At 51.2% G+C, this 26,331-nt stretch overlaps 1 protein-coding gene across 2 annotated transcripts; it reads left to right on the forward strand.

Moving 5' to 3' along the window:
* Positions 1 to 959: 959 nt before the first annotated feature.
* HPD (4-hydroxyphenylpyruvate dioxygenase) lies at positions 960 to 22,861 on the forward strand. 2 transcript variants are annotated; one of them, XM_033220329.1, is made up of 15 exons: positions 960 to 1,137; positions 1,245 to 1,271; positions 2,128 to 2,190; positions 2,488 to 2,592; positions 3,306 to 3,348; positions 3,518 to 3,600; positions 5,035 to 5,124; positions 10,606 to 10,709; positions 11,318 to 11,395; positions 13,502 to 13,664; positions 13,783 to 13,854; positions 17,462 to 17,584; positions 22,066 to 22,182; positions 22,273 to 22,379; positions 22,628 to 22,861. In XM_033220329.1, the coding sequence occupies exons 1-15, from the start codon at positions 1,135 to 1,137 to the stop codon at positions 22,632 to 22,634; spliced, it is 1,185 nt and encodes a 394-aa protein (XP_033076220.1). In that variant the 5' UTR covers positions 960 to 1,134; the 3' UTR covers positions 22,635 to 22,861. The 2 variants fall into 2 exon arrangements, with proteins under 2 accessions (XP_033076220.1, XP_033076221.1); XM_033220330.1 differs by lacking the exon at positions 22,628 to 22,861 and having other exon boundaries at positions 22,273 to 22,597.
* Positions 22,862 to 26,331: the final 3,470 nt, after the last annotated feature.

Genomic DNA, 26,331 nt, shown 5'->3' on the forward strand with positions numbered 1-26,331 from the left:
AAAGTACTGGGATTACAGGTGTGAGCCACCGCGCCTGGCCCCAATTGGAAATTTAGACTCAAGGAGCTGAGGTGGACACTGGGGCACACTGGGCAGGCCCAGGACAGGCAGAATAAGGAGATGGGAACACCTCGCCTGCCTTCTGAATGGCCCAGAAAATAGAGAAAAGGAGGGAGAAGTGCTCTGCACTGGTGCAATGAGATCCAACTTCAGAATCAAATAGGCCAGAGTTTGGGGCTCTGCTCTTACCAGTTCCATGACCTAGGAGACATGTGTTCACCTCTCCAGGCCTCAGTTTCTCCATCTGATGGAGATATCAATATCTCCCATTTGTATAGAGGGCAATCTAGCAATTTAAAATGTGGGTGCTGGAGTTAGCATAGCTTGGTTCACGGTCCAGTTCTTCCCTGCCGTTTGCTAACCACATGGCCCAGGAATGTTCTCAGCTGTCAGGATGAATTATAACCAACACTGAGGGAGAGTGTCCTGTGTGCCAGGTCCTATTCCAAAGAGCAAGCTTATCTCCTTTAATCCCCACCACACTATTCTTGCTCCTGTTTTACAAATGAGGCTCGGAGGGATATGGTGATTTTCCCAAGTCACACCATATGTAGCAGAGCGAGGATGCAAACCTTCACCTACCGTGCCTCTAACAGCTATGGAATACAGCGCTTTCATCCTGAATAGAAACCACATACTTGCTTTGCAAACAGGACTTCAGAGCCAGTCTCCAAATTCCCCCTCAAATTTCCTCTAGGCAAGAGTTCTGGAGCCACCACTGCACTCCAGCTGGCCTTGGCTTCTGAGCTTTGGATTCTGGGCGGTAATGGTCACGGTCCCAGCGTCCTGGAAAAGCTTGACCTTGGCTTCTGGCCCTGACTCTGCCTCCCACTGACTAGTGGACGTCACTCCCCCTTTCTGGGCCTGGCAACACCATCCTGTTCAATGAGGCTGCGGCTGGATCAGAGTCCCCCAGGCCTGGAACCTTCCAGGGCTAGGCTCAGCTCCCTACCCCATCCCCCAGGTACACTAGGAGGCCTGGGCGGGACCTGCTTGGGGTTAAATACTCCAGTCCAGCACTTCCCAGGCCACTAGTCCCAGTCTTCGCAGCAGGAGGTTTGACTAAGATCAATCATGGTAAGTGCCATGACTGTCTCCCCTTGTGTGGGACATCTTCAGTAACATCTCCAGAAGCACCTTGTGTTGGAGCCTACAAGTCTCACTGTCCTTCTCTTTCTCCTTAGACGACTTACAGTGACAAAGGGGCAAAGGTAAGCAGGGGAAATGTGGGAAATGTAGGGGCCTGGGTCTAGAAGGGGGTTGGAGTGCAGAGAGACTGGGGTTTTATCAACAGAAGAGGAAGGACTGGAGTGGATATGTGACATGCATGACTGCACACTCAGCTTTACCCCGGGGCTCCCCCAGACTAAGCTGGACTCAACCTCACCCTCCTAACAAACTTGTGTCCTGGCCAGGCACGGTGGCTCACGCCTATCATCCCAGTGCTTTGGGAAGCCAAGGCAGGCGAATATTTGAGGTCAGGAGTTTGAGACCAGCCTGGTCAACATGAGGAAACCCCGTCTCTACTAAAAATACAATAATATAGCCGGGCGTGGTAGCGCAACCCTGTAATCCCAGCTACTCGGGAGACTGAGGTGGGGGGATCACTTGAACCTGAGGATCGCTTGAACCCAGGAAGCGGAGGTTGCAGTGAGCCGAGATTGCACCATGGCACTCCAGTCCAGCCTGGGCAACAGAGCAAAACTTCATCTCAAAAACAAAAACAAAACTTGTACCCCTTCTTAAATGCCTGCCAATCTCTTAATCCCATCTGGAAGTTCTTTCTAAGGTCTAACTTAAATCCATATTGCTGCAACATAAGGCTATTTCCCTGTGTGAAACCATGGCAGGCCTCCTGAGGGGGCTTCCCCATCCAAGACCCCCAGGAGCTCAACTTCCACATGAGAAACCTCTTTTGAGGCTTGGCAAGGCTGCATGAGGTTCCGCTGCTCCTGAGTTCTGTGGTTGAGGCTGGGATAAGGAGGGTGGCTAGGGAACATTACTCCACCGTCAATTTTCTAGACTCACTTTCAGGGACTCAACCTCACCTCTTCTCTCCTTCTGCAGCCAGAGAGAGGCCGATTCCTCCACTTCCACTCTGTGACCTTCTGGGTTGGCAACGCCAAGCAGGTAGAAGCCGGGGCAAGGTACTGGAGTGAGCAGAGAGGAGGGCAGAGGGCCACCTGACAAGGGCAGGCCTCCAGCAGGGTCTGTGATTGGCCCTTGGGAGGGAGGATCAGGCCAAGGGTGGGCCAGATGCTCTGAATCCTAATTACACCGGCTTGAAAGTTATCTGTCAGCAAAATGTGCAGGCAGCAGTCTTTCTTCCCAGGAGAGTCTCTGCACCTGAGCCAGGGACTCTCTTCCGGAAGTCCCCCAGGCTGGCCCCTTGACCCTCATGAACCCTGCTGCAACCCTGTGATTCAGGCCGCGTCATTCTACTGCAGCAAGATGGGCTTTGAACCTCTAGCCTACAGGGGCCTGGAGACCGGTTCCCGGGAGGTGGTCAGCCATGTAATCAAACAAGGGAAGGTGAGTTGCCACCCCCAGGACAGCCCCCAACCCCTGCCTGGCCAACATGGTGAAACTCCATCTCTACTAAAAATACAAAAATTAGCTGGGCATGATGGTGGCCGCCTGTAATCCCAGCTACTCGGGAGGCTGAGGCAGGCAAATCGCTTGAACCCGGGAGGCAGAGCTGCAGTGAGCCAACATCATGCCACTGCACTCCAGCCTGGGCGACAGAGCGAGACTCCATCTCAAAAACAAAACCAATACCAAAAACAAACAAACAAAAAACCCCAACAACAACAGCAAAAAACATATAATTCAGCTCCCACCGACCCCTCTGCTGGCACCTTTGTACAGCCATGCAACAGGGTCCTTCCTAGTTTCATTTCCTCCTCAGCCTGGCCCGAGACTGACCCCACAGGTGCTCAGAAAACCTGGGATATCAGAGGAGGAATTTTAAGTAGTGCCCTGACCGATGGGGTCCCTGGAGTTCTCTCCCCAAGAGAGACCTGAGCTAGCAGCTCCTCTGAGGATCCAGAGGGGGTCTGGCATGGCTGTAAGCCCCATCCCTCAGGACCGGCGTGGGAAACTAAGGCAGAGAAGGAGCTAGAACCCAGGTCCAGGAGTCCTTTTGCTCCATCGGGGTGTCTTGGGTCGGCAGGGAGGGGCTGATGGATGCACCTCCCCATGCCCCCCTGAACCACTAGCCACACCCCCTTCTCCTTGTGTCTTAGATTGTGTTTGTCCTCTCCTCAGCGCTCAACCCCTGGAACAAAGGTGAGGTGCCCGGGGAGGGTGGACGCGTGGCTCTGTGGGTGGGGTCCGGGTTCGGGGAGGGTAGACGCATGGCTCCATGGGTGGGCTCTGGGTTCCGGGCCTGGATGGAGACTGAAAGCCAGGTGAAGGGACCTAGACTCCAGTGCCGTCCCCTCCCTGCCGGCCATAGAGATGGGCGATCACCTGGTGAAGCATGGTGATGGAGTGAAGGACCTCACGTTTGAGGTGGAAGATTGTGACTACATCGTGCAGGTGAGCACGCACCTGGACACACTGGGAGACGAAGGCCTCCGTCTGCCACGGGGACCCCCTCGGTCAGGGCTGGAAGGACACTGCTGCATCACAGTGACAAGCCTAGACACTGGTGTGACACACACCTGGGCTCGGAGGGTGCCCTGTCCTCTCCTGTGTGTCCTCTCTCTCTCTGAGCCTCAGTTTCCACAGCTGCCAGATGGGGCTAACCACAGCTGGGTTGTCAAAGGAGGAAATTCTATCAGAATTACCATTTCCTTTTTTTTTTTTTTTTTTTTATGAGATGGAGTTTTGCTCTTGTTGCCCAGGCTGGAGTGCAATGGCGTGATCTCGGTTCATCGCAACCTCCACCTCCCGGATTCAGGCAATTCTCCTGCCTCAGCCTCCTGAGTAGCTGGGATTACAGGCATGCGCCACCACACCCAGCTAATTTTGTGTTTTTAGTAGAGACAGGATTTCTCCATGTTGGTCAGGCTGGTCATTTCCTTTTTTTTTTCTTTTTCTTTTTTTGCATCAGAGTCTTGCTCTGTCACCCAGGCTGGAGAGCAGTGGTGCGATCTTGGCTCACTGCAACCTCCACCTCCTGGATTCAAATGATTTTCCTGCCTCAGCCTCCCCAGTAGCTGGGATTACAGGCGTGTGCCTCCACGCCCAGCTAATTTTTGTATTTTTAGTACAGATGGAGTTTCGCCATATTGGCCAGGCTGGTTTTGAACTCCTGACCTCAAGTGATCTGCCCACCTTGGCCTCCTAAAGTGCTAGGATTACAGGCTTGAGCCATTTTGCCTGGCCTCAGAATTACCATTTCTCGAGCACAACTCTAAACCAAACACTGTAGCCAAGAGGCAGCCTAGAGATTCAGAGTGTGCATTCCAGAGCCAGGCTGTCCAGGTCTGAATCTTAGCTGTGTGACTTCAGGCAAGTGACTTAATGTCTCTGTGCTTCAACGTCCTCACCTAAAGAATGGAGATGATAATACTACTTTTGCATAACGTTGCTGTGAGGATGAACAAGGTTAGAATCTAGAACAGAGCCTGGTGCATGATATAAGCACTGTCAGGCAGTACAGTTTTGCTAAGTAAATGTATGAATCATCTTCTTATTCTCATCCAACCATTCTTTTACAGATGGTGAAACTGAGGACTAGAGAGGGGGAATGATCACAGGGGGAGTTAGCAGAGGCAGGACAGACACCCATCCCTACCTAGTTTGTCTCCCATAGCCCCAACTCTGGGCCTGGGCCTCAGTTTCCCTACTTGCCAAATGAGCATGAGTATTGGGGGTAATGAGTGAAGCTGGCTGGGGTTCCTACCTGGGGCTGGAGAAACTGGAGGGGCCTGCAGGACCACACAGAGGCCTCCTGGCAGGGGCAGCAGGCGAGGGTTCTGGAAGTCTCCTACCCTCACCACTTCCCCAATCCCATCTTCTCTGCAGAAAGCACGGGAACGGGGCGCCAAAATCGTGCGGGAGCCCTGGGTAGAGCAAGACAAGTTTGGGAAGGTGAAGTTTGCTGTGCTGCAGACGGTGCGTTCCCTTTGGTGCCCCCGCCTCTCCTGCTGTTGGCACCACTGAGATGCCAGGAGCCCCACAGCTGACTCCATCAAACCATCCCACCCATGGGCCTTGGAGCACAGACATTGTCCCTCAAGTGTGTCCCGCATAATGCCTGGCCCAGTGTACAGGGACTGCAGGAGCCACCAGCCACTCCTCCCAGGCTTCCCTTCCTCCCAGGGCGGGAGGATGACAGCAAGAGGGTGAAGGCAGGGGCTCTAAAGAAGGGAAAAGGATGGGGTCTGAGGACATGCGTTCCCACATGAGCTGTGTGACGTTGGGCATATTACTGTACCTCTCTATGACTCTTTAAATGAGCAAGGACTGGAAGTGGAACACCTATGTGATCTGGGACATGCACTCAACTTTCCCGTGCCTCCGCAGGATCTTTTTTTGTTTTCCTCAAAAAAAATTTTTTTTTTTTTTTTTAAAGATGGAGCCTCGCTCTGTCACCCAGGCTGGAGTGCAGTGGCGTGATCTCGGCTCACTGCAACCTCTGTCTCCCAGGTTCAAGCCATTCTCCTGCCTCAGCCTCCCAAGTAGCTGGGACCACAGGTGCATGCCACGGTGCCCAGTTAATTTTTTCTTTTTTGTATTTTTAGTAGAGACGGGGTTTCACCGTGTTAGCCAGGATGGTCTCAATCTCCTGACCTGGTGATCCGCCCACCTCAGCCTCCCAAAGTGCTGGGATTACAGGCATGAACCACTGCGCCCGGCCTTTTTTTTTTTCTCTCTCTCTCTCTTTTTTCAGACGGAGTCTCACTCTGTTGCCTAGGCTGGAGTGCAGTCGCATGATCTCAGCTCACTGTACCCTCTGCCTCTTGGGCTCAAGTGATTCTCCTGTCTCAGCCTCCTGGGGATTACAGGTGTCTGCCACCACACCAGGCTAATTTTTGTGATTTTAGTAAACACAGGGTTTCGCCATGTTGTCCAGACTGGTCTCAAACTCTTGACTTCAAGTGATCCTCCTGCCTCAGCCTCCCAAAGTGCTGGGATTACAGGCATGAGCCACCATGCCAGGCTGTTTTCTTCAATTTTTTTTTTTTTTTGAGACGGAGTCTCACTCTGTCGCCCAGGCTGGAGTGCAGTGGCCGGATCTCAGCTCACTGCAAGCTCCGCCTCCCAGGTTCACGCCATTCTCCTACCTCAGCCTCCCGAGTAGCTGGGACTACAGGCGCCCGCCACCTCGCCCGGCTAGTTTTTTGTATCTTTTAGTAGAGACGGAGTTTCACCGTGTTCGCCAGGATGGTCTCGATCTCCTGACCTCGTGATCCGCCCATCTTGGCCTCCCAAAGTGCTGGGATTACAGGCTTGAGCCACCGCGCCCGGCCTTTTTTTTTTTTTTTTTTGAGACAGAGTCTCACTCTGTCGGGAGTGCAGTGTCACGATCTTGGCTCACTGCAAGCACCCACTGCCTTCAGGGTTCACGCCATTCTCCTGCATCTGCCTCCTGAGTAGCTGGGACTCCAGGTGCCCACCACCATGCCCGGCTAATCTTTTGTATTTTTAGTAGAGGTTTCAGTGTGTTAGCCAGGATGGTCTCCATCTCCTGACCTCGTGATCCGCCCGCCTTGGCCTCCCAAAGTGCTGGGATTATAGGTGTAAGCCACCGCGCCCGGCCTCTTCAACTTTTATTATAGGTTCTGGGGTACATGTGCTGGATGTTCAGGTTTGTTACATAGGTAAATGTGTGCATGGTGGTTTGCTACACAGATCATCCCATCACCTAGGTATTAAGCCCAGTATCCATTAGCTACTCTTCTTGGTGTGCTCCCTCCCCGACCTCCTGCCTCTGACAGGCCCTAGTGTCTGTTGTTGCCATGATGTGTCCATGTTTTCTCATTGCTTAGCTCCCACTTCTAAGTGAGAACATGCAGTGTTTGGTTTTCTGTTCCTGTGTTAGTTTGCTGAGGATAACGGTTTCCAGCTCCATCCATGTCCCTGCAAAGGACATGATCTCGTTCCTTTTCATGGCTGCAAACCTCAGTATCTTCAGCTATGACTCCTTATAGGGTCATCGTAAGGATCCAAGGAGCCACCATGCCAGGCTGTTTTCGTCAATTTTTTTTTTTTTTTTTTTTTTGTGCGCAGTGGCTCATGCCCATAATCCCAGCACTGTAGGAGGCTGAGGCGGGCGAATCTCTTGAGGTCAGGAGTTAGCCTGGCCAACATGGTGAAACTCCACCTCTACTAAAAAAAAAATACAAAAATTAGCCAGCCGTGGTGGTGTGCACCTGTAGTCCCAGTCACTTGCGAGGCTGAGGTGGGAGAATCGCTTGAACCCAGGAGGCAGAGGTTGCAGTGAGCCGAGATTGCACTGCTGCACTCCAGCCTGGGTAACAGAATAACACCCTGTCTTAAAAAAAAAAAAAAAGGATCCAATGAGGTCATTTGTGTATAGCACTTAGAATAGTGCCTAGCACATTAGACACTCAGCAAAGACGACCAATTCTGTTTAGCACCTGTGTTTCCTTTTTTTTTTTTTTTTTGAGACGGACTCTCGCTCTGTTGCCCAGGCTAGAGTGCAGTGGTGCCATCTCGGCTTACTGCAAGCTCCACCTCCCGGGTGCATGCCATTCTCCTGCCTCAGCCTCCCAAGCAGCTGAGACTACAGGCGCCGCCACCATGCCCGGATAATTTTTGTATTTGTAGTAGAGACGGGGTTTCACCGTGTTGGCCAGGATGGTCTCGATCTCCTGACCTCGTGATCTGCCTGCCTCGGCCTCCCAAAGTGCTGGGATTACAGGCGTGAGCCACCACGCCTGGCCAGCACCTGTGTTACTGTAATACAGAGACAATCATAGCTCTTACCTCCTCCAGATTAAATTCAACATAAAGGGCTGGGCACAGTGGCTCACACCTATAATCCCAGCAGTTTGGGAGGCTGAGGCAGGAGGATCACTTGAGGCCAGGAGTTCGAGACCAGCCTGGGCAAGATAGGGAGACCTATCTCTACAAAAATTAAAAATACAAATAAAAAATAAATAGGCCAGGTGCAGTGGCTCACACCTGTAATCTCAGCAATTTGGGAGGCCAAGGCAGGAGGACTGCTTGAGCCCAGGAATTTGAGACCAGCCTGGACAACAAAGTGAGACCCCATCTCTACGAAAAAATTAAAAATTGGCCAGGCATGATGGAGCATGCCTGTGGTCCCAGCTACATGGGAGGCTGAGGTGGGAGGATTGCTTGAGTCCAGGAGATGCAGGCTGCAGTGAGCCATGATCACACCACTGCACTCCAGCCTGGTTGACAGTGAGACTCTGTCTCAAAATAAATAAAAATTTTTTAAAAAGTTAAAAATTAAATTAAACATAAAAATGGTTAAAGTATACCTGTAATCCCAGCACTTTGTGAGGCTGAGGCAGGTGGATCACCTGAGGTCAGGAGTTCGAGACCATCCTGGCCAATGTGTCAAAACCCTGTTTCTACTTAGCTGGGCATGGCAGGTGCCTGTAATCCCAGCTACTTGGGAGGCTGAGGCAGAAGAATCACTTGAAGCCAGGAGACAGAGGTTGCAGTGAGCCAAGGTTGTGCCACTGTACTCCTGCCTAGGTGACAGAGCAAGACTCCGTCTCAAATAAATAAGTAAATAAAAACAAAGAAGTTAAAAAATTAAACATAAAAATGGTTAGAGTGTGCCTGTAATCCCAGCACTTTGGGAGGCCAAGGTGAGTGGATCACTTGAGGTCAGGAGTTCAAGAACAGCCTGGCCAACATGATAAAACCCCGTCTTTAGTAAAACAACACTAAAAGTAGCCAGGTGTGGGGCTGGGTGCAGTGGCTCACGCCTGTAATCCCAGCACTTTGGGAGGCCGACGTGGGCAGATCACCTGAGGTTGGGAGTTCGAGACCAGCCTGACCAACATGGAGAAACCTCATCTCTACTAAAAATACAAAGTTAGCTGGACGTGGTGGCGCATGCCTGTAATCCCAGCTACTCAGGAGGCTGAGGCAGGATAATTGCTTGAACCCAGGAGGTGGAGGTTGCGGTAAGCCAAGATCGCGCCATTGCACTCTAGCCTGGGCAACAAGAGCAGAACTCAGTCTAAAAAAAAAAAAAAATTAGCCAGGTGTGGTGGCGCATGCTTGTAGTCCCAGCTATTTGGAAGGCTGAGGCAGGAGAATCTCTTGAACCCAGGAGGAGGAGGCTGCAGTGAGCCAAGATCATGCCACTGCACTCCAGCCTGGGCAACAAGCAAGACTCTGTCTCAAAAAAAAGGCTAGGTGCAGTGGCTCACGCCTGTAATCCCAGCACTTTGGGAGGTTGAGGTGGGCCCGGCATGGTGGTGCACGCCTATAATCCCAGCTACTCAGGAGGCTGAGGCAGGAGTATCGCTTGAACCTGGGAGATGGAGGTTGCAGTGAGCCGAGATCATGCCAAGGCACTCCAGCCTGAGTGACAGAGCGAGACTCTGCCTTAAAAAAAAAAAAAAAAAAGATGGCTAAAGTGGCTGACAGAGCTCTTCAGTATAATATTTTTGTTTTTTTTTGTTTTTCGAGACAGAGTCTCACTCTGTCGCCCAGGCTGGAGTGCAGTGGCACGATCTCGGCTCACTGCAAGCTCTGCCTCCCAGGTTCACACCATTCTCCTATCTCAGCCTCCTGAGTAACTGGGACTACAGGCACCTGCCACCACGTCCGGCTAATTTTTTGTATTTTTAGTAGAGATGGGGTTTCATCATGTTTACCAGGATGATCTCAATCTCCTGACATCGTGATCCGCCGGCCTCCACCTCCCAAAGTGCTGGGATTACAGGCGCGAGCCACCATGCCCGGCCACTCTTCAGTATAATTTAATCCAGTGCCCTCCTGCGTTCTTCATGTAGTTGACCTACTGAAATAAATTAAGTAGGTGCTTCATTGAGCACCTCCCCTGTGCCAGGCACTGAACTTGGTGCTGGGTACACCACGATGAGCAAAATAGTGTCCCTGCCCTCAAAGAAACGCTCAAACAAGTGACAGATTGCAGTTTATTTCAGAAAGGAGAAGTGACTTGCCCAAGATCACGCATCTGGTTAGGGTCAGATACGGGTTGGAACCCAGGGCTACGTTAGCGCTATGAAATGTGCTCTGTCGGCCGGGCGCGGTGGCTCAAGCCTGTAATCCCAGCACTTTGGGAGGCCGAGACAGGCGGATCACAAGGTCAGGAGATCGAGACCATCCTGGCTAACACGGTGAAACCCTGTCTCTACTTAAAAAAAAAAACAAAAAACAAAAAACTAGCCGGGCGAGGTGGTGGGCGCCTGTAGTCCCAGCTACTCGGGAGGCTGAGGCAGGAGAATGGCGTAAACCTGGGAGGCAGAGCTTGCAGTGAGCTGAGATCTGGCCACTGCACTCCAGCCTGGGCGACAGAGCGAGACTCCATCTCAAAAAAAAAAAAAAAAAAAGAAATGTGCTCTGTCCTCGGCGGGGATGGGTTCCCAGGGGCCGAGCCAGGCTGTTTTCCACTCGTAGTATGGGGACACCACACACACCCTGGTGGAGAAGATGAACTACACCGGCCAATTCTTGCCTGGATATGAGGCCCCAGCGTTCATGGACCCCCTACTTCCTAAACTGTGAGTGTCTCTCGGGGCAGAGGTGGGTGGAAAGCCCTGAGGTACTGTGAAAAGTAATGCCCCTTCCTCCATGTCCACTGTGCATGTGTGTTGGGGCAGAAGGGAGCCGGCTAGGAAATTCCTGGAAGTCCTTGGGGGTGCTTGAAGAGGTGGCATAGAGGCTGAGACCATGGCCTCTGCAACCAAACTTTCCCGGGTTCAAATCCCAGCTCTGTTACTTCATAGCCATTTCACCCTGGGCAAGTCGCTTCATCTCTCTAGACCTCAGTTTCTTCATCTGTAAAATGGGGACCGTAATAGTATATGAGTTGACAAAATAAAATGTCCAGCCCATAGTAAATGCTACATAAGTGTGAGACCAGGCGCGGTGGCTCACACGTATAATCCCAGCACTTTGGGAGTTTGAAGCGGGAGGTTCACTTGAGCTCCAGAGTTTTAGACCAACCTGGGCAACAAAAGTGTCTGTCTTTGTGTAGAGACTCCATCTCTACCAAAAAATAAAACTCCGAAAACAGAAGTGTGAGCTATTATTATTATTGAGGGGTCATGGAGAAGGGAGCAATCTGGGGGGTAGCCACCTTCTCACCCCCATTTTCTTCCCTTCCCAGGCCCAAATGCAGTCTCGAGATTATTGACCACATTGTGGGAAACCAGCCTGATCAAGAGATGGTGTCCGCCTCCGAATGGTGAGACCCTGGCCCTCTCCCTCTGCGTGAAGATGACGGGTCCCCATGGTGGACTGGCCCACTCCCTGGTCCTTGCAGTAAAGTGGAAAATACAACTGGACGCAGTGGCTCACAACTGTAATCCCAGTATTCTAGGAAGCCGAGGTGGGAGGAGCACTTGAGGTCAGGAGTTCAACACCAGCCTGACCAATATGGAGAAACCCCGTCTCTACTAAAAATACAAAAACTCGGTGGGCTAGGTGGTGGGCGCCTGTAATTCCAGTTACTCAAGAGGCTGAGGCAGGAGAATCACTTGAACCCTGGAGGTGGAGGTTGGGCAACAAAGCGAAACTCCACCCTGGGCAACAGAGAAAGACTCTGTCTCCAAAAAATAAATGAATAAAATAAAATAGACCGGGCACAGTGGCTCATGCCTGTAATCCCAGCACTTTGGGAGGCAGAGGCAGGTGGATCACCTGAGGTCAGGAGTTCAAGACCAGCCTGACCAACATGGCGAAACCCCATCTCTACTAAAAATACAAAAATTAGCTGGATGTGGCGGTATGTGCCTGTAGTCCCAGCTACTTGGGAAGCTGAGACAGGAGAATTGCTTGAACCAGGGAGGTGGAGGTTGCAGTGAGCTGAGATTACACCACTGCACTCCAGCCTGGGTGAGAGAGCGAGACTTTATCTAAACATAAATAATAATACTAATAATAAAATAAAGTAAAATAAAATGAAAGTGGAAAATACAGCACAAAATGATGGGAGTTAGCCTGAGGCCACTGATGCATTTATTCACTATAAAACTGTCAACACGGAGACCAGTGGACTTGAGGCCCAAAGCAACCCACAGGCCCTCCCTTTGAGGAACCCTGGGGGCATCACAGTCCATGGAGGCTTGGAGGAAGACTGCCACAACCCAGAGGAAAAAGCAAGGGCCTTTTTCTCAAAACACTTTGCTTCCATCTGTGGGAGCCTCGTCATCCTGTATGTATTTCGTTCCAAGACACTTCCACTTGAAAGAAAAATGTCATCATAAAGGCACAAATCTAGGCTGGGTGTGGTGGCCCATATTTGGAATCATAGCATTTTGGAGGCCCAGGCAGGCGATGGCTTGAACCCAGGAGTTCAAGACTAGCCTGGGCAACATAGTGAGACCCCATCTCTACAAAAAATACAGCTGGGCACAGTGGCTCATACCTGTAATCCCAGCACTTTGCGAGGCTGAGGCAGGTGGATCACCTGAGGTTAGGAGTTCGAGAGCAGCCTGACCAACACAGTGAAACCCTGTCTCTACTAAATACAAAGAATTAGTTGGGCATGGTGGTGCATGCCTGTAATCTCAGCTACTTGGGAGGCTGAGGCAGGAGAATCGCTTGGAACCAAGAGGTGGCAGTTGTAGCGAGCCAAGATTGCGTCACTGCATTCCAGCCTGGGTGACAAGAGCGAAACTCTGTCTTAAAAAACAAAAAATAGGCCGGGCGCGGTGGCTCAAGCCTGTAATCCCAGCACTTTGGGAGGCCGAGACGGGCGGATCACGAGGTCAGGAGATCGAGACCATCCTGGCTAACACGGTGAAACCCCGTCTCTACTAAAATATACAAAAAATTAGCCGGGCGAGATGGCGGGCGCCTGTAGTCCCAGCTACTCGGGAGGCTGAGGCGAGAGAATGGCGTAAACCGGGAGGCGGAGCTTGCAGTGAGCTGAGATCCGGCCACGGCACTCCAGCCTGGGCGACAGAGCGAGACTCCGTCTCAAAAAAAAAAAAAAAAAAAAAAAAAAAAAAAAAACAAAAAATAAAAATACCCAAAAATTATCCAGGTGTGGTGGCACATGCCTGTAGTCCCAGCTACTTGGGAAGCTGAGGTGGGAGGAGCGATTGAGCCTGGAGGTTGAGGCTGTAGTGAGCCGTGATTTCACCACTGCACTCCAGCCTGGGCAACAGAGTAAGACTTTGTCTCAAGCAACAACAACAGAAAGATCTAAATCTCTGATGGGTATGGTGGCAATGGCATCTCCTTTCTGGAGCCTGCTCAGGGACAGATTCTGGAAGGTGGAAATGGGGTGATGGAGGCCGTCCCTGGAGGCACTCAGAGCAGATGTGTCCCACCGCCCACCCTACAGGTACCTGAAAAACCTGCAGTTCCACCGCTTCTGGTCTGTGGATGACACGCAGGTGCACACAGAATATAGCTCTCTGCGATCCATTGTGGTGGCCAACTATGAAGAGTCCATCAAGATGCCCATCAATGAGCCAGCGCCTGGCAAGAAGAAGTCCCAGATCCAGGTGAGGCTGCCCCTGGCTGGGGGAAAGGGGAGCAGGGAAGAGGTCTGGGGGCTCTTGCAGGGTCAGGGATGTAGGTGACGGGGCAAATGACAGTGGTCTCCTTGTTTCCCTCCCCCAGGAATATGTGGACTACAACGGGGGTGCTGGGGTCCAGCACATCGCCCTCAACACCCAAGACATCATCACAGCGGTTAGAACCCCCTTCCCCGTCCGAATTCCTCTCTTATTCAGAGCCAGGGACGGTCTCTGCAAAATCGAGAGAGGAGTGGCGGCAGTCCTGGGCCCACTTCTCCTGGCTGGGAGACTGACAGATCCCCTCACTGCTTCCTGCAACTCATCGGCAGGCACAGCCCCACCCACCCCAGAGAGTTCAGTCTCCACAGAACCCCTGGGCTTTGGAGGTGGCAGGTGCCAGGGTATCAGGAAGCCTGGGTGATGGTCCCAGTTCTGCCAGTGGCTTGCTCTGTGTCTCTGGGAGATTCAGTGCTGTCTATGGACTTTAGTTGCCTTACCTTAAAAATGAGGAAATCAGGGCTGGGTACAGTGGCTCATGCCTGTAATCCCAGCACTTTGGGAGGCCAAGGCAGGGGGATCACCTGAGGTCAGGAGTTTGAGACCAGCCTGGCCAACATGGTGAAACCCCGTCTCTACTAAAAATATATAAATTATGTGGGCGTGGTGGCGGGCGCCTGTAATCTCAGCTTCTCGGGAGGCTGAGGCAGGAGAATTGCTTGAACTTAGGAAGTAGAGGTTGCAGTGAGCCAAGGTCGCACCACTGCACCCCAGCCTGGATGACAAGAGTGAAACTCCACTTCAGAAAGAAAAATAATAATAAATACAGGAAATTAGGACCGGGCACAGTGGCTCATGCCTGTAGTCCCAACTACACAGGAGGCCAAAGCAGAAGGATTGTTTGAGCCCAGAAGTTAGAGATCAGCCTGGCAAAATAATGGGACCCTGTCTCCGCAAAAAGTAAACAAAATTAACCAGGCTTGTGGCTCATGCCTGTAGTCCTAGCTACTTGGGAGGCTGAAGCAGGAGGATCCATTTAGCCAAGGATTTCAAGGCTGCAGAGAGCTATGATCGAGTCACTTTACTGCAGCCTAGGTGACAGAGTGAGGCCCTATCTTCCCCCAACCCCAAAAAAAGAATTTTTTTTTTTTAAAGAGGAAATTAGGGGGTTGGGCATGGTGGCTCATGCCTGTAATCCCAGCACTTTGGGAAGCCAAGGCAGGCAGATCACTTGAGGTCAGGAGTTCAAGACCAGCCTGGCCAACGGGGTGAAACCCCATCTCTTTTTTTTTTTTTTTTTTTTTTAGGCAGAGTCTCGCTCTGTCGCCTGGACTGGAGTGCAGTGGCCGGATCTCAGCTCACTGCAAGCTCCGCCTCCCGGTTTACGCCATTCTCCTGCCTCAGCCTCCAAGTAGCTGGGACTACAGGCGCCCGCCACCTCGCCCGGCTAGTTTTTTTGTATTTTTAGTAGAGACGGGGTTTCACCGTGTTAGCCAGGATGGTCTCGATCTCCTGACCTCGTGATCTGCCCGTCTCGGCCTCCCAAAGTGCTGGGATTACAGGCTTGAGCCACCGCGCCCGGCGTGAAACCCCATCTCTACTAAAAATACAAGAATTAGCTGGTTGTGGTGGTGCATGCCTGTAATCCCAGCTACTCGGGAGGCTGAGGTGGGAAAATCACTTGAACCCAGGAGGTGGAGGTTGCAGTGAGCCAAGGTCGTACCATTGCACTCCAGCTAGGCAACTCAGAGAGACTCCTCAAAAAAAAAAAAAAAAAAAAAAAAAAGGAGGAAATTAGGCTACAAGATTGATTTTGTCCTTTCAGCCAGATTAAATGTTCCGCATCTGTAGATCCAGACAGATGGAGCATGGGGAGGCTGGGTCCTACCCCTTCCTTAAGTGACACTATGGCAGAGTGGACAAGAGCCTGGACTGTGCCAGCTGAGTTCACTGCATGACCTTAGCAACTTCATTCGTTCATTCACTCAACAGATGTTTATTGAGCATCTACTATATGCCAGGCACTGTCTTAGGTACTTAGGATACATCCGCGAATAACAGTTTCTGCCTTTGTGGAGCAATAAACAAAATAAGTAAAATATAAATGCTAGATGGTAGAGAGCACCCAGGAAGAAAGTAAAGCAGGGAATTGGGCAGCAAGGGTGAAGGGCATAGCACATTTAAATTGGGGGGGTCAGGCACTTTGGGAGGCCAAGGTGGGAGGACTGCTTGAGCTCAGAAGTTCGAGACCAACCTGGGCAACACAGTAAGACCTCATCTTTACAAAAAAACAAAAAATTAGCCAGGTGTGGTGGTGCACACCTGTGGTTCTAGTTACTCAGAAGGCTGAAGTAAGAGGATCACCTGAGCCTGGGGAGGTTGAGGTTGCAGTGAGCTATGATCATGCCACTGCCCTCCAGCCTGGGTGACAGAACAAGATCCTGTCTCTCAAGTATATATACATATACATATATATATATATACACACACACATACACATATATATATATATCTTTTTTTTTTTTTTTTGAGATGGAATCTTGCTCTATCTTCCAGGCTGGAGTGCAGTGGCGTGATTTTGGCTCACTGCAAGCTCCGCCTTCTGGGTTCAAGCAATTCTCCTCCCTCAGCCTCCTGAGTAGCTGGGACTACAGGTGCATGACACCACGCCTGGATAACTTTTTTTTGTATTTGTATTTGTATTTTTTATTCTATTTATTGATTTATTTTTTGAGACAGAGTCTCACTCTGTTGCCCAGGCTGGAGTGCAGTGGCGCGATCTCGGCTCACCGCAAGCTCTGCCTCCTGTGTTCACGCCATTCTCCTGCCTCAGCCTCCTGAGTAGCTGGGACTACAGGTGCCCGCCACCACGCCGGACTAATTTTTTTTTTTTTTTTTTTTGTATTTTTAGTAGAGATGGGGTTTCACTGTGTTAGCCCGATGGTCTCGATCTCCTAACCTCATGAATTGCCCATCTTGGCCTCCCAAAGTGCTGGGTTTACAGGCGTGAGCCAGCACGTCTGGCCTTCTTTTTTGTATTTTTAGTAGAGACAGGGTTTTACTATGTTGGTCAGGGTGGTCTCCAACTCCTGACCTCAAGTAAACTGCCCACCTCGGCTTCCGAAAATGCTGGGCTTACAGGCATGAGCCACCACACCTGGCCTAATAGATCCTTAATCTTTTGATGCCTCAGTTTCCCCAGCTATGAAATGAGAGAATAGTACTCCAGCTGCCTCAAAAGATTGCTGCATGGACATAATGAGGGAATATGTAGAAAGTGCTCAGGCTGGGCGCAGTGGCTCACACCTATAATCCCACCACTTTGGGAGGCCGAGGTGGGTGGATCACGTGAGGTCAGGAGTTCGAGACACACCTGGCCAACATGGTGAAACCCCATCTCTACTAAAAACACATAGCTGAGAGTGATGGCAGGCACCTGTAATCCCAGCTACTCGGGAGGCAAGGGCAGGAGAATCGCTGGAACTCGGGAGGCAGAGGTTGCAGTGCACTAAGATCATGCCACTGCACTCCAGCCTGGGCAACAGAGACTCCATCTCAAAAAAAAAAAAAAGTGCTTGAGGCAGGCACATGGTGAGTGTTCTATAAATCTAGCAGTTGTTCTAATGGGGCCCATGACAGAAGAAAGGGGAAGAGGCCACACGGCATCCTGGCAGTTGAGGGGAGATAAGGATAGGGACCCGCCTTCTGATGACCCAGCACCTCCACCTGGCTAAGGGAGTTGAACTTGGAGGCCAAAGGCTGACCTCAACTTTGCTCCGAAACAGATTCGCCACTTGAGAGAGAGAGGCATGGAGTTCTTATCTGTTCCCTCCACGTACTACAAACAACTGCGGGAGAAGCTGAAGACGGCCAAGATCAAGGTGAAGGAGAACATTGATGTCCTGGAGGTGAGGCCCAGGCAGGATCCGCAGCCTTATGGGGAGTACGACCCCTGCGCTCCATCTTTTCAGAAATATCGTCTCAGCCCAGAGGGGAACCCAGACCAAGTCCCTGCGGGCAAGGGACATTTATTCTGGGGCCTATGTGGAAGGAGACAGATGACAAACAAACAATAAAAGCACTGTCAGAGATAGCCAGTGCAGGAAGTTCAAACAGACGGCCTGGGGCTACTTTACAGAGAGTAGTCAGGGAGGGCCTCTCTGAGAAGGTGACATTTGAGTGAAGTCTAGATCACGAGCGGGAGCTGACCATGTAAACAGCGGGAAGAAGGACATTCATTCCTGGCTGAGGCATCAGCAAGGGCCGAGGTAGGAGCAAGCCCCGAGCGTCTGAGGAACAGAAAGAACAGGCTAGAGTGGATGAGGTTGTTTTGAGTGGTGACTTAGGTCAGACAGGTAAGCAAGAGCAAGTTCCTCATGTGAGCTGTTATTCAGGAGTCTGGATTTTGTTCTTTTGAGGCCAGAAACCACTGGAGGGTTTTTTGGTTTGGTTTTAGTAGTGTTATTGACATATGTCACGTTACATGTCATATTTTTAAGGTGTACAATTCTATGAATTTTAGCTATTTGCTATGTTGTGCAACTATCATCAAAATCCATTTTAGGACTGGGTGTGGCGGTTCATGCTTGTAATCCCAGTACTTTGGGAGGCCGAGGCGGGCGGATCACGAGGTCAGGAGTTCAAGACCAGCCTGACCAACATGGTGAAACCCTGTCTCTATTAAAAATGCAAAAATTAGCCAGGCATGGTGGCACGCACCTGTAATCCCAGCTTCTCAGGAGGCTGAGGCAGGAGAGTTGCTTGAACCCGGGAGGTGGAGGTTGCAGTGAGCTGAGATCATGCCACTGCACTCCAGTCTGGGTGACAGAGCGAGACTCCATCGCAAAGAAAAAAAAGAAAAAAATATCCATTATAGGACTGGGTGTGGTCATTCATGCCTGTAATCCCAGCACTTTGGGAGGCCAAGGCAGGTGGATCACTTGAGGTCAGGAGTTTGAGACCAGCCTGGTCAATATGGCGAAACCCAGGTGTCTACAAAAAGAAAAAAAAATTAGCTGGGCGTGGTGATCTGTGTCTGTGGTCCCAGCTACAGGGGAGGCTGAAGTGGGAGAATCACTTCAACCCAGGAGGTAAAGGCTACAGTGAGCCATGATCAGGCCATTGCACTCCAGCCTGGGCGATACCCTGTCTAAAAGAAAAACAAAAACAGGCCAGACACAGTGGCTCACATCTATAATCCCAGCATTTTCAGAGGTTGAGGTGAGAGGATTGCTTGAGGCTAGGAGTTTAAGACCAGCCTGAGCAACATAGGGAGACCCTGTCTCTACAAAAAAACAGTTTTAAAAAATTAGCTAGGCATGGTGGTTCGTGCCTGTAGTCCCAGCTACTCAGGAGGCTGGGGTGAAAGAATCACTTGAGGCCAGGAGGTCAAAGCTGCAGTGAGCCATGATCAGGCTACTGCTTTCCAGCCTGGGCAAAAAATCAATTTTAGAACATTTTTGTCACCCCAGAAGAAACCTTGAGCCTCTCAGCCAGCACCTCCCAACCCTTCTGTTCCCTTCCCCTCTCCCACCCTAGCCCTAGGCATCATTAATCTACCTTCAGTCTCTATAGATTTGCCTATTCTGGACATTTCATTAAAAGAAATCACAAAGGTTGGGTGTGATGGCTCACACCTGTAATCCCAGCACTTTGGGAGGCCGAGGCGGGCAGATCATGAGGTCAGGAGTTCAAGACCAGCCTGGCCAACACGGTGAAACTCTGTCTCTACTAAAAATACGAAAATGAGCCGGGAGTGGTAGCAGGCACCTGTAATCCCAGCTACTGGGGAGCCTGAGGCAGGAGAATTGCTTGAACCCAGGGAGGGAGAGGTTGCAGTGAGCCAAGATCACGCCATTGCACTGCAGCCTGGGCGACAGAGCGAAATTCCGTCTCAAAAAAAAAAAAAAAAGGCCGGGCGCAGTGGCTCAAGCCTGTAATCCCAGCACTTTGGGAGGCCGAGACGGGCGGATCACGAGGTCAGGAGATCGAGACCATCCTGGCTAACATGGTGAAACCCCGTCTCTACTAAAAAATACAAAAAAACTAGCCGGGCGAGGTGGCGGGCGCCTGTAGTCCCAGCTACTCGGGAGGCTAAGGCAGGAGAATAGCGTAAAACCCGGGAGGCGGAGCTTGCAGTGAGCTGAGATCCGGCCACTGCACTCCAGCCTGGGTGGCAGAGCGAGACTCCGTATCAAAAAATAAAAATAAAAAAATAAAAAAAGGAATCACAAAATAGGCCTGTTGTGAACAGCTTCTTTCCCATAGCATGTGTTCAAGGTTCATCTGCATTGGGCTGTGTGTCGGTGCTTCGTTCCTTTTTGTGGCTGAAAAATATCCCATTGTATAGATAGACCACACATTGTTTATGTATTCCTCGTCGATAGATATTTGGGTTGTTTCCACTTTTGGGGTGTTATACATAATGCTACTGTGAACATCTGTGAACAAGGCTCTGTATGGACATGTTTTCAATGCACTTTGGTATATACCTAGAAGTAGCTAGGTCACATGGTAATTCCTTGTTCCCTTTTGTTTGTTTAGAGACAGAGTCTTGCTTTGTTTCCCAGGCTGGGGTGCAGTGGCGCAATCTTGGCTCACTGTAATCTCCAGCCTCCTGGGTTCAAGCAATTCTCCTGCCTCAGCCTCCCTAGTAGCTGGGATTATAGGCGCCCGCCACCATGCCCAGCTAATTTTTTTTTTTTTTTTTGAGAGAATCTTGCTCTGTTTCCCAGGCTGGAGTGCAGTGGCTGATCTTGGCTCACTGTAACCTCCACCTCCCGGGTTCAAGCGATTCTCCTGCCTCAACCTCCTAAGTAACTGAGATCACAGACATGTGCCACCATGCCCAGCTAATTTTTTTTTGTATTTTTAGTAGAGACAGGGTTTCATCATGTTAACCAGGCTGGTCTCGAACTCCTGACCTCGGGTGATTCACTCACCTCAGCCTCCCATAGTGCTGAGATTACAGGCGTGAGCCACCTTGCCCAGGCTAATTTTTGTATTTTTTTTTTTTTTTTTTTTTTTGTAGAGACTGGGTTTCCCCATGTTGGCCAGACTGGTCTCAAACTGAGCTCAGGTGATCCACCTGCCTCAGCCTCCCAAAGTGCTGTGATTACAGGCATGAGCCACCATGCCCGGCCACCCTTTTTTTTTTTTTAATCTGTATTTTAAGGAAGCAACACTGTATTTTTAACTTTCTGAGAAGTTACCAGACTGTTTTCCAAAGTGGTTGCACCATTTTACAGTCCCACCGCAGTACATGAGGGTTCCGATTTCCACTGGAGGATTTTAAACAGGGGAATGACATGATCCGATTTTTAAAAGACCCCTCAGCCGGTCATGGTGGCTCACGCTTGTAGTCCCAACACTTTGGGAGGCCAAGGTGGGTGGATCACCTGAGGTCAGGAGTTTGAGACCAACCTGACCAATATGGTGAAACCCCGTCTTACAAAAAATACAAAAATTAGCCGGCCATGGTAGCCTGCGCCTGTAGTCCCAGCTGAGGCTGAGACAGGCGAATCGCTTGAACCAGGGAGGTGGAGGTTTCAGTGAGCTGAGATGGCGCCACTGCACTCCAGCCTGGGTAACAGAGCAAGGCTCCGTATGAAAAAAAAAGGGGGGGGTCCCGATAATGTCTGCGGGGAGGATGGATTGTAAGGATACAAGATTAGAAGCAGGCAGCAGTCTTGAATGGTGCCTTAGACAGGAACTGTAGTAAGGGAATGGTAATAGGACAGTTTGGGGATATATTTGGAGGTGGCTGGAACTGCCAGAAAAAGAGGTCATTTCGGCCGGGCGCGGTGGCTCAAGCCTGTAATCCCAGCACTTTGGGAGGCCGAGACGGGCGGATCACGAGGTCAGGAGATCGAGACCATCCTGGCTAATATGGTGAAACCCCGTCTCTACTAAAAAATACAAAAACTAGCCGGGCGAGGTGGCGGGCGTCTGTAGTCCCAGCTACTCGGGAGGCTGAGGCAGGAGAATGGCGTAAAAACCCGGGAGGCGGAGCTTGCAGTGAGCTGAGATCCGGCCACTGCACTCCAGTCCGGGCGACAGAGCGAGACTCCGCCTCAAAAAAAAAAAAAAAAAAATACAAAAAAACCTAGCCGGGCGAGGTGGCGGGCGCCTGTAGTCCCAGCTACTCGGGAGGCTGAGGCAGGAGAATGGCGTAAACCCGGGAGGCGGAGCTTGCAGTGAGCTGAGATCCGGCCACTGCACTCCAGCCTGGGTGACAGAGCGAGACTCCGTCGCAATAAAAAAAAAAAAAAAAAAAAGAGGTCATTTCCAGACTTTTGGGGTACAGGAGCCCCTGAGGACTTTCCAAGGATCTCACCGTGCCAGGACAGAGACCTGCCTCCCCTAGCAGAGACCTCTGTCTCCCGCCTAGGAGCTGAAAATCCTGGTGGACTACGACGAGAAAGGCTACCTCCTGCAGATCTTCACCAAACCGGTGCAGGACCGGCCCACGCTCTTCCTGGAAGTCATCCAGCGCCACAACCACCAGGTACCGCTTGTCTCCGGCAGGCCCGAGGGGACAGGCAGCTAGCACACTCGGTTTTCTGGGTCCCGGGCTCATTTCTCTTTCCCGCCCCAGGGTTTTGGAGCCGGCAACTTCAACTCACTTTTCAAGGCTTTCGAAGAGGAGCAGAACCTGCGGGGTAACCTCACCGACTTGGAGACCAATGGGGTGGTGCCCGGCATGTAAGCCCCGCCCACCGCCCTCCCCACGGAGTCCCCGCCCACCCGCAGACACGGCCACGCCCTCTGATTCTGGAACTCGCCCAACTTCCCTACTGGCTGCTCCCCTTGGGTCCCGCCCACCAGTAGACTGGCCCCCAAGGCTCCGCCCACCATGACCACACCCCTCGGCGGGCAGTCCTCTACTCCAGCCCTCCAGATTAAAGCATGCCCCGGTCCAATGCGGTGTCTGTGTTTATGTTGCGCGTAAGGCAGTAGTGCCTCATGGCAGCCCAGGGAAGGCCAGGGCGGCCGCCAGCGCAGCGGGACCGAGGAGCCGCGGGTGCCAGCGCTTTGCCAAGAGGTATCGCACTGAGAGGGGAATTCCGGAACCAGGGAAGGAAGGGGACTTGCACCCTGGAGGGAAAGACGGATGACATTGCTTTTGTAGAGAGGTAAATGCAATTCATAAAATAAAGTAAGCGATGAGCGGGGCGTGGTGGCTCACACCTATAATTTCAGCGCTTTGGTTTTTTTTTTTTTTTTTTTTTTTTTTTTTTTTTTTTTTTTTTTGAGGCAGAGTCTCGCTCTGTCGCCCGGACTGGAGTGCAGTGGCCAGATCTCAGCTCACTGCAAGCTCCGCCCCCCGGGTTTACGCCATTCTCCTGCCTCAGCCTCCCGAGTAGCTGGGACTACAGGCGCCCGCCACCTCGCCCAGCTAGTTTTTGTATTTTTAGTAGAGACGGGGTTTCACCGTGTTAGCCAGGATGGTCTCGATCTCCTGACCTCGTGATCCGCCCGTCTCGGCCTCCCAAAGTGCTGGGATTACAGGCTTGAGCCACCGCGCCCGGCCAATTTCAGCGCTTTGGGAGGCCATAGTGGGAGGATCGCTTGAGGCCAGGAGTTCGAGCCCAGCCCGGTAACATAGCAAGACCCCGCCCCTCCCCCCCCCGCCGTGTACACGAATAAAAAATAAAAATTAGCTGGACGTGGTGGCGCGCATCTGTGGTCCCAGCTACTCAGGAGGCTGAGGTGGGAGGATCGATTGATGGACAGAGGTCGAGGCTGCAGTGAGCCCTGATCGTGACACTGCACTCCAGCCTGGACAAGAGTGAGACCCTGTCTCAAAAAAAAGGCAGTTGATGAGATTATATGGAGGTGAAGATCGCAGGGGAGGTAATTTTGATCAAGGGAAGACCTCTCCTAGAAGGTGACATTTGGGAGCCAGCCATGGGACCATGCTGGGGAAGAGAATTCCAGGAAGAGTAAACGGGGAAAGGCCCTGAGGTGGGGTCAGAGTTTTTCAACTTTTTTTTTTTTTTTTTTGAGACGGAGAGTCTTGCTCTGTCCCCCAGGCTGGAGTGCAGTGGCCCGATCTCAGCTCACTGCAAGCTCCGCCTCCAGCATTCACGCCATTCTCCTGCCTCAGCCTCCTGAGTAGCTGGAGCTACAGGCGCCCGCCACCACACCCAGCTAATTTTTTGTATTTTTAGTAGAGATGGGGTTTCACCTCGTTAGCCAGAATGGTCTCCATCTCCTGACCTCGTGATCTGCCTGTCTCGGCCTCTCAAAGTGCTGGGATTACAGGCGTGAGCCACCGCGCCGGGCCGATATCTCTAAAGATGAGCTGTCTTCAGTTTTGCTACCCAGAGCCCAAACCTCTGAACACAGGAAAGGGGAGAGTGTTGGACAAGGGACTCTAGGGGCAGCATCCCTGCTCAGCAACTGTAGGACATGGTCCCTTGGTTCCTGGTCTCAGAGATAAAGCAGGTAGAAGGGGTCTGGGATCCCAGTCCCTCCCCTCAGCAGGGCAGTGCCCATGGCCCACCCATGCAGCTGCACTGCCCCAGCCTTGCCCACAGTGAGGACTTTTTTTTTAAAAGGGGCTTGTTCATACTCACACAAGTGTGAGTGATCCTTGCAAAAGAATGAGGTAGGTGGGTCCTAAAACCCTAGGAAGGAAATTCTTTCTTCAAAACCAGGAAAGAGTTGGTAGGGGGCAAATTTGGACCTTTTTTTCTTTTTCTTTTTCTTTTTTTTTTTTTTTGAGACAGAGTCTCACTCCGGTGCTCAGGCTGGAGTGCAGTGGTGTGATCTCGGCTCACTGCAACCTCCACCTCCTGGGCTCAGGTGATCCTCCTACCTCAGCTTCCCAAGTAGCTGGGACTACAGGAATGCACCACCATGCCCAGCTAATTTTGTTTCTATTTTTCAGGAGATGGGATCTCACTATGTTGGCCAGGCTGGTCTTGAACTCCTGATCTCAGGTGATCCGCCCATCTCAGTCTCCCAAAGTGCTGGGATTATAGGCGTGAGCCACTGTGCCTGGCCTCTTTCTGATTCTAAAGCTTGAGAACCCTCCGTGAGGATAAGTCAACTCAGAACTAGGAGGCAGCAGAGCTCAAAAGAAGAAAAAAAATACTCTGAGTTGGTATAATGGTGGGAGTTGGGAATTTTTTTCAGATTATAGAAGAAATCAGGACTTCTGGGATCATGAACTTCAGAAATAAAGAGATCAGAGAGAATCCAAAGGATTCTGTGCAAAAAAATACTCCCCCTCTATTCTCCCGTGACTTATGTGAAGAAGGGAAATTGTATAACCCAGAAGGATGCAAACTAGTGGCTTACAGACCAAATGTGGCTCATAGACCTACTTCATTTTGCCTGCATGGTTTCAAACAAATTTGAGTCAACATTTTAGAAAGTTGGGCACATGTGGCCAGGTGCGGTGGCTCACGCCTGTAATCCCAGCACTTTGGGAGGCTAAGGCAGGTGGATCACTTGAGGTCAGGAGTTAGAGACCCGCCTGCCCAACAGGGTGAAACCTCGCCTCTACTAAAAATACAAAAATTATCCGGCCATGGAGGCAGTTGCCTGTAATCCCAGCTACTCAGGAGGCTGAGGCAGGAGAATCCCTTGAACCTGGGAGGTGGAGCTAGCAGTGAGCCGAGATCACGCCTCTGCACTCTAGCCTGGGTGGCAGAGTGAGACTCCATCTCAAAAAAAAAAAATATTGGGAGGTCGAGGTGGGCGGATCACCTGAGGTTGGGAGTTCGAGACCAGCCTGGTCAACATGGTGAAACACTGTCTCTTTTGTAATTTGTAAAAATACAAAATTAGCTGGACCTGTTGGTGTGCACCTGTAATCCCAGCAACTCGGGGGGCTGAGGCAAGAGAATCACTTGAACCCAGGAGGCAGAGGTTGCAGTGAGATCGCACCACTGCACTCCAGTCTGGGCAAAAACAGCAAAACTCTATCTCATAAATAAATAAATAAATAAAGCATGCAGAGCAGACACCCATTAGCTGAGCACATACTAGAGAGCCCGACTGCCTGAGTTAACCTCTCAGATAGCCACTTGATAGCTGTGTGACCTATGGCAAGCTACTTGACCTCTCAGTGCTTCAGTTTCCTATGTTAAGTGGGAATTATAATAATACCCTCCTTCCAGCCCGGTTGTGAGTTTAGTATCAAAGATTTTTTTTTTTTTTTTTTTTTTTTTTGAGACGGAGTCTCGCTCTGTCGCCCAGGCTGGAGTGCAGTGGCCGGATCTCAGCTCACTGCAAGCTCCGCCTCCCAGGTTTACGCCATTCTCTCGCCTCAGCCTCCCGAGTCGCTGGGACTACAGGCGCCCGCCATCTCGCCCGGCTAATTTTTTGTATTTTTTTAGTAGAGACGGGGTTTCACCGTGTTAGCCAGGATGGTCTCGATCTCCTGACCTCGTGATCCGCCCGTCTCGGCCTCCCAAAGTGCTGGGATTACAGGCTTGAGCCACCGTGCCCGGCCTCAAAGATGTTTAAAACAGAGGCTGGCACAAAGTCAATGCTATGTGAATATTCATATTTTTGGGGGGAGTGGTTCTTGCCCACAAGGGAACCCAAGTCTGTCTGGGACCTCGCTCTGTCTGAGGTCTCTGTCACTGAGGCTGGAGAGCAGTGGCATGATCACAGCTCACTGCAGCCTTGACCTCGCCAG

The sequence above is a fragment of the Trachypithecus francoisi genome, unplaced genomic scaffold (genome assembly GCF_009764315.1).
Source record: "Trachypithecus francoisi isolate TF-2019V2 unplaced genomic scaffold, Tfra_2.0 Lachesis_group11, whole genome shotgun sequence".
Classification (NCBI taxonomy): Eukaryota; Metazoa; Chordata; class Mammalia; order Primates; family Cercopithecidae; genus Trachypithecus; species Trachypithecus francoisi.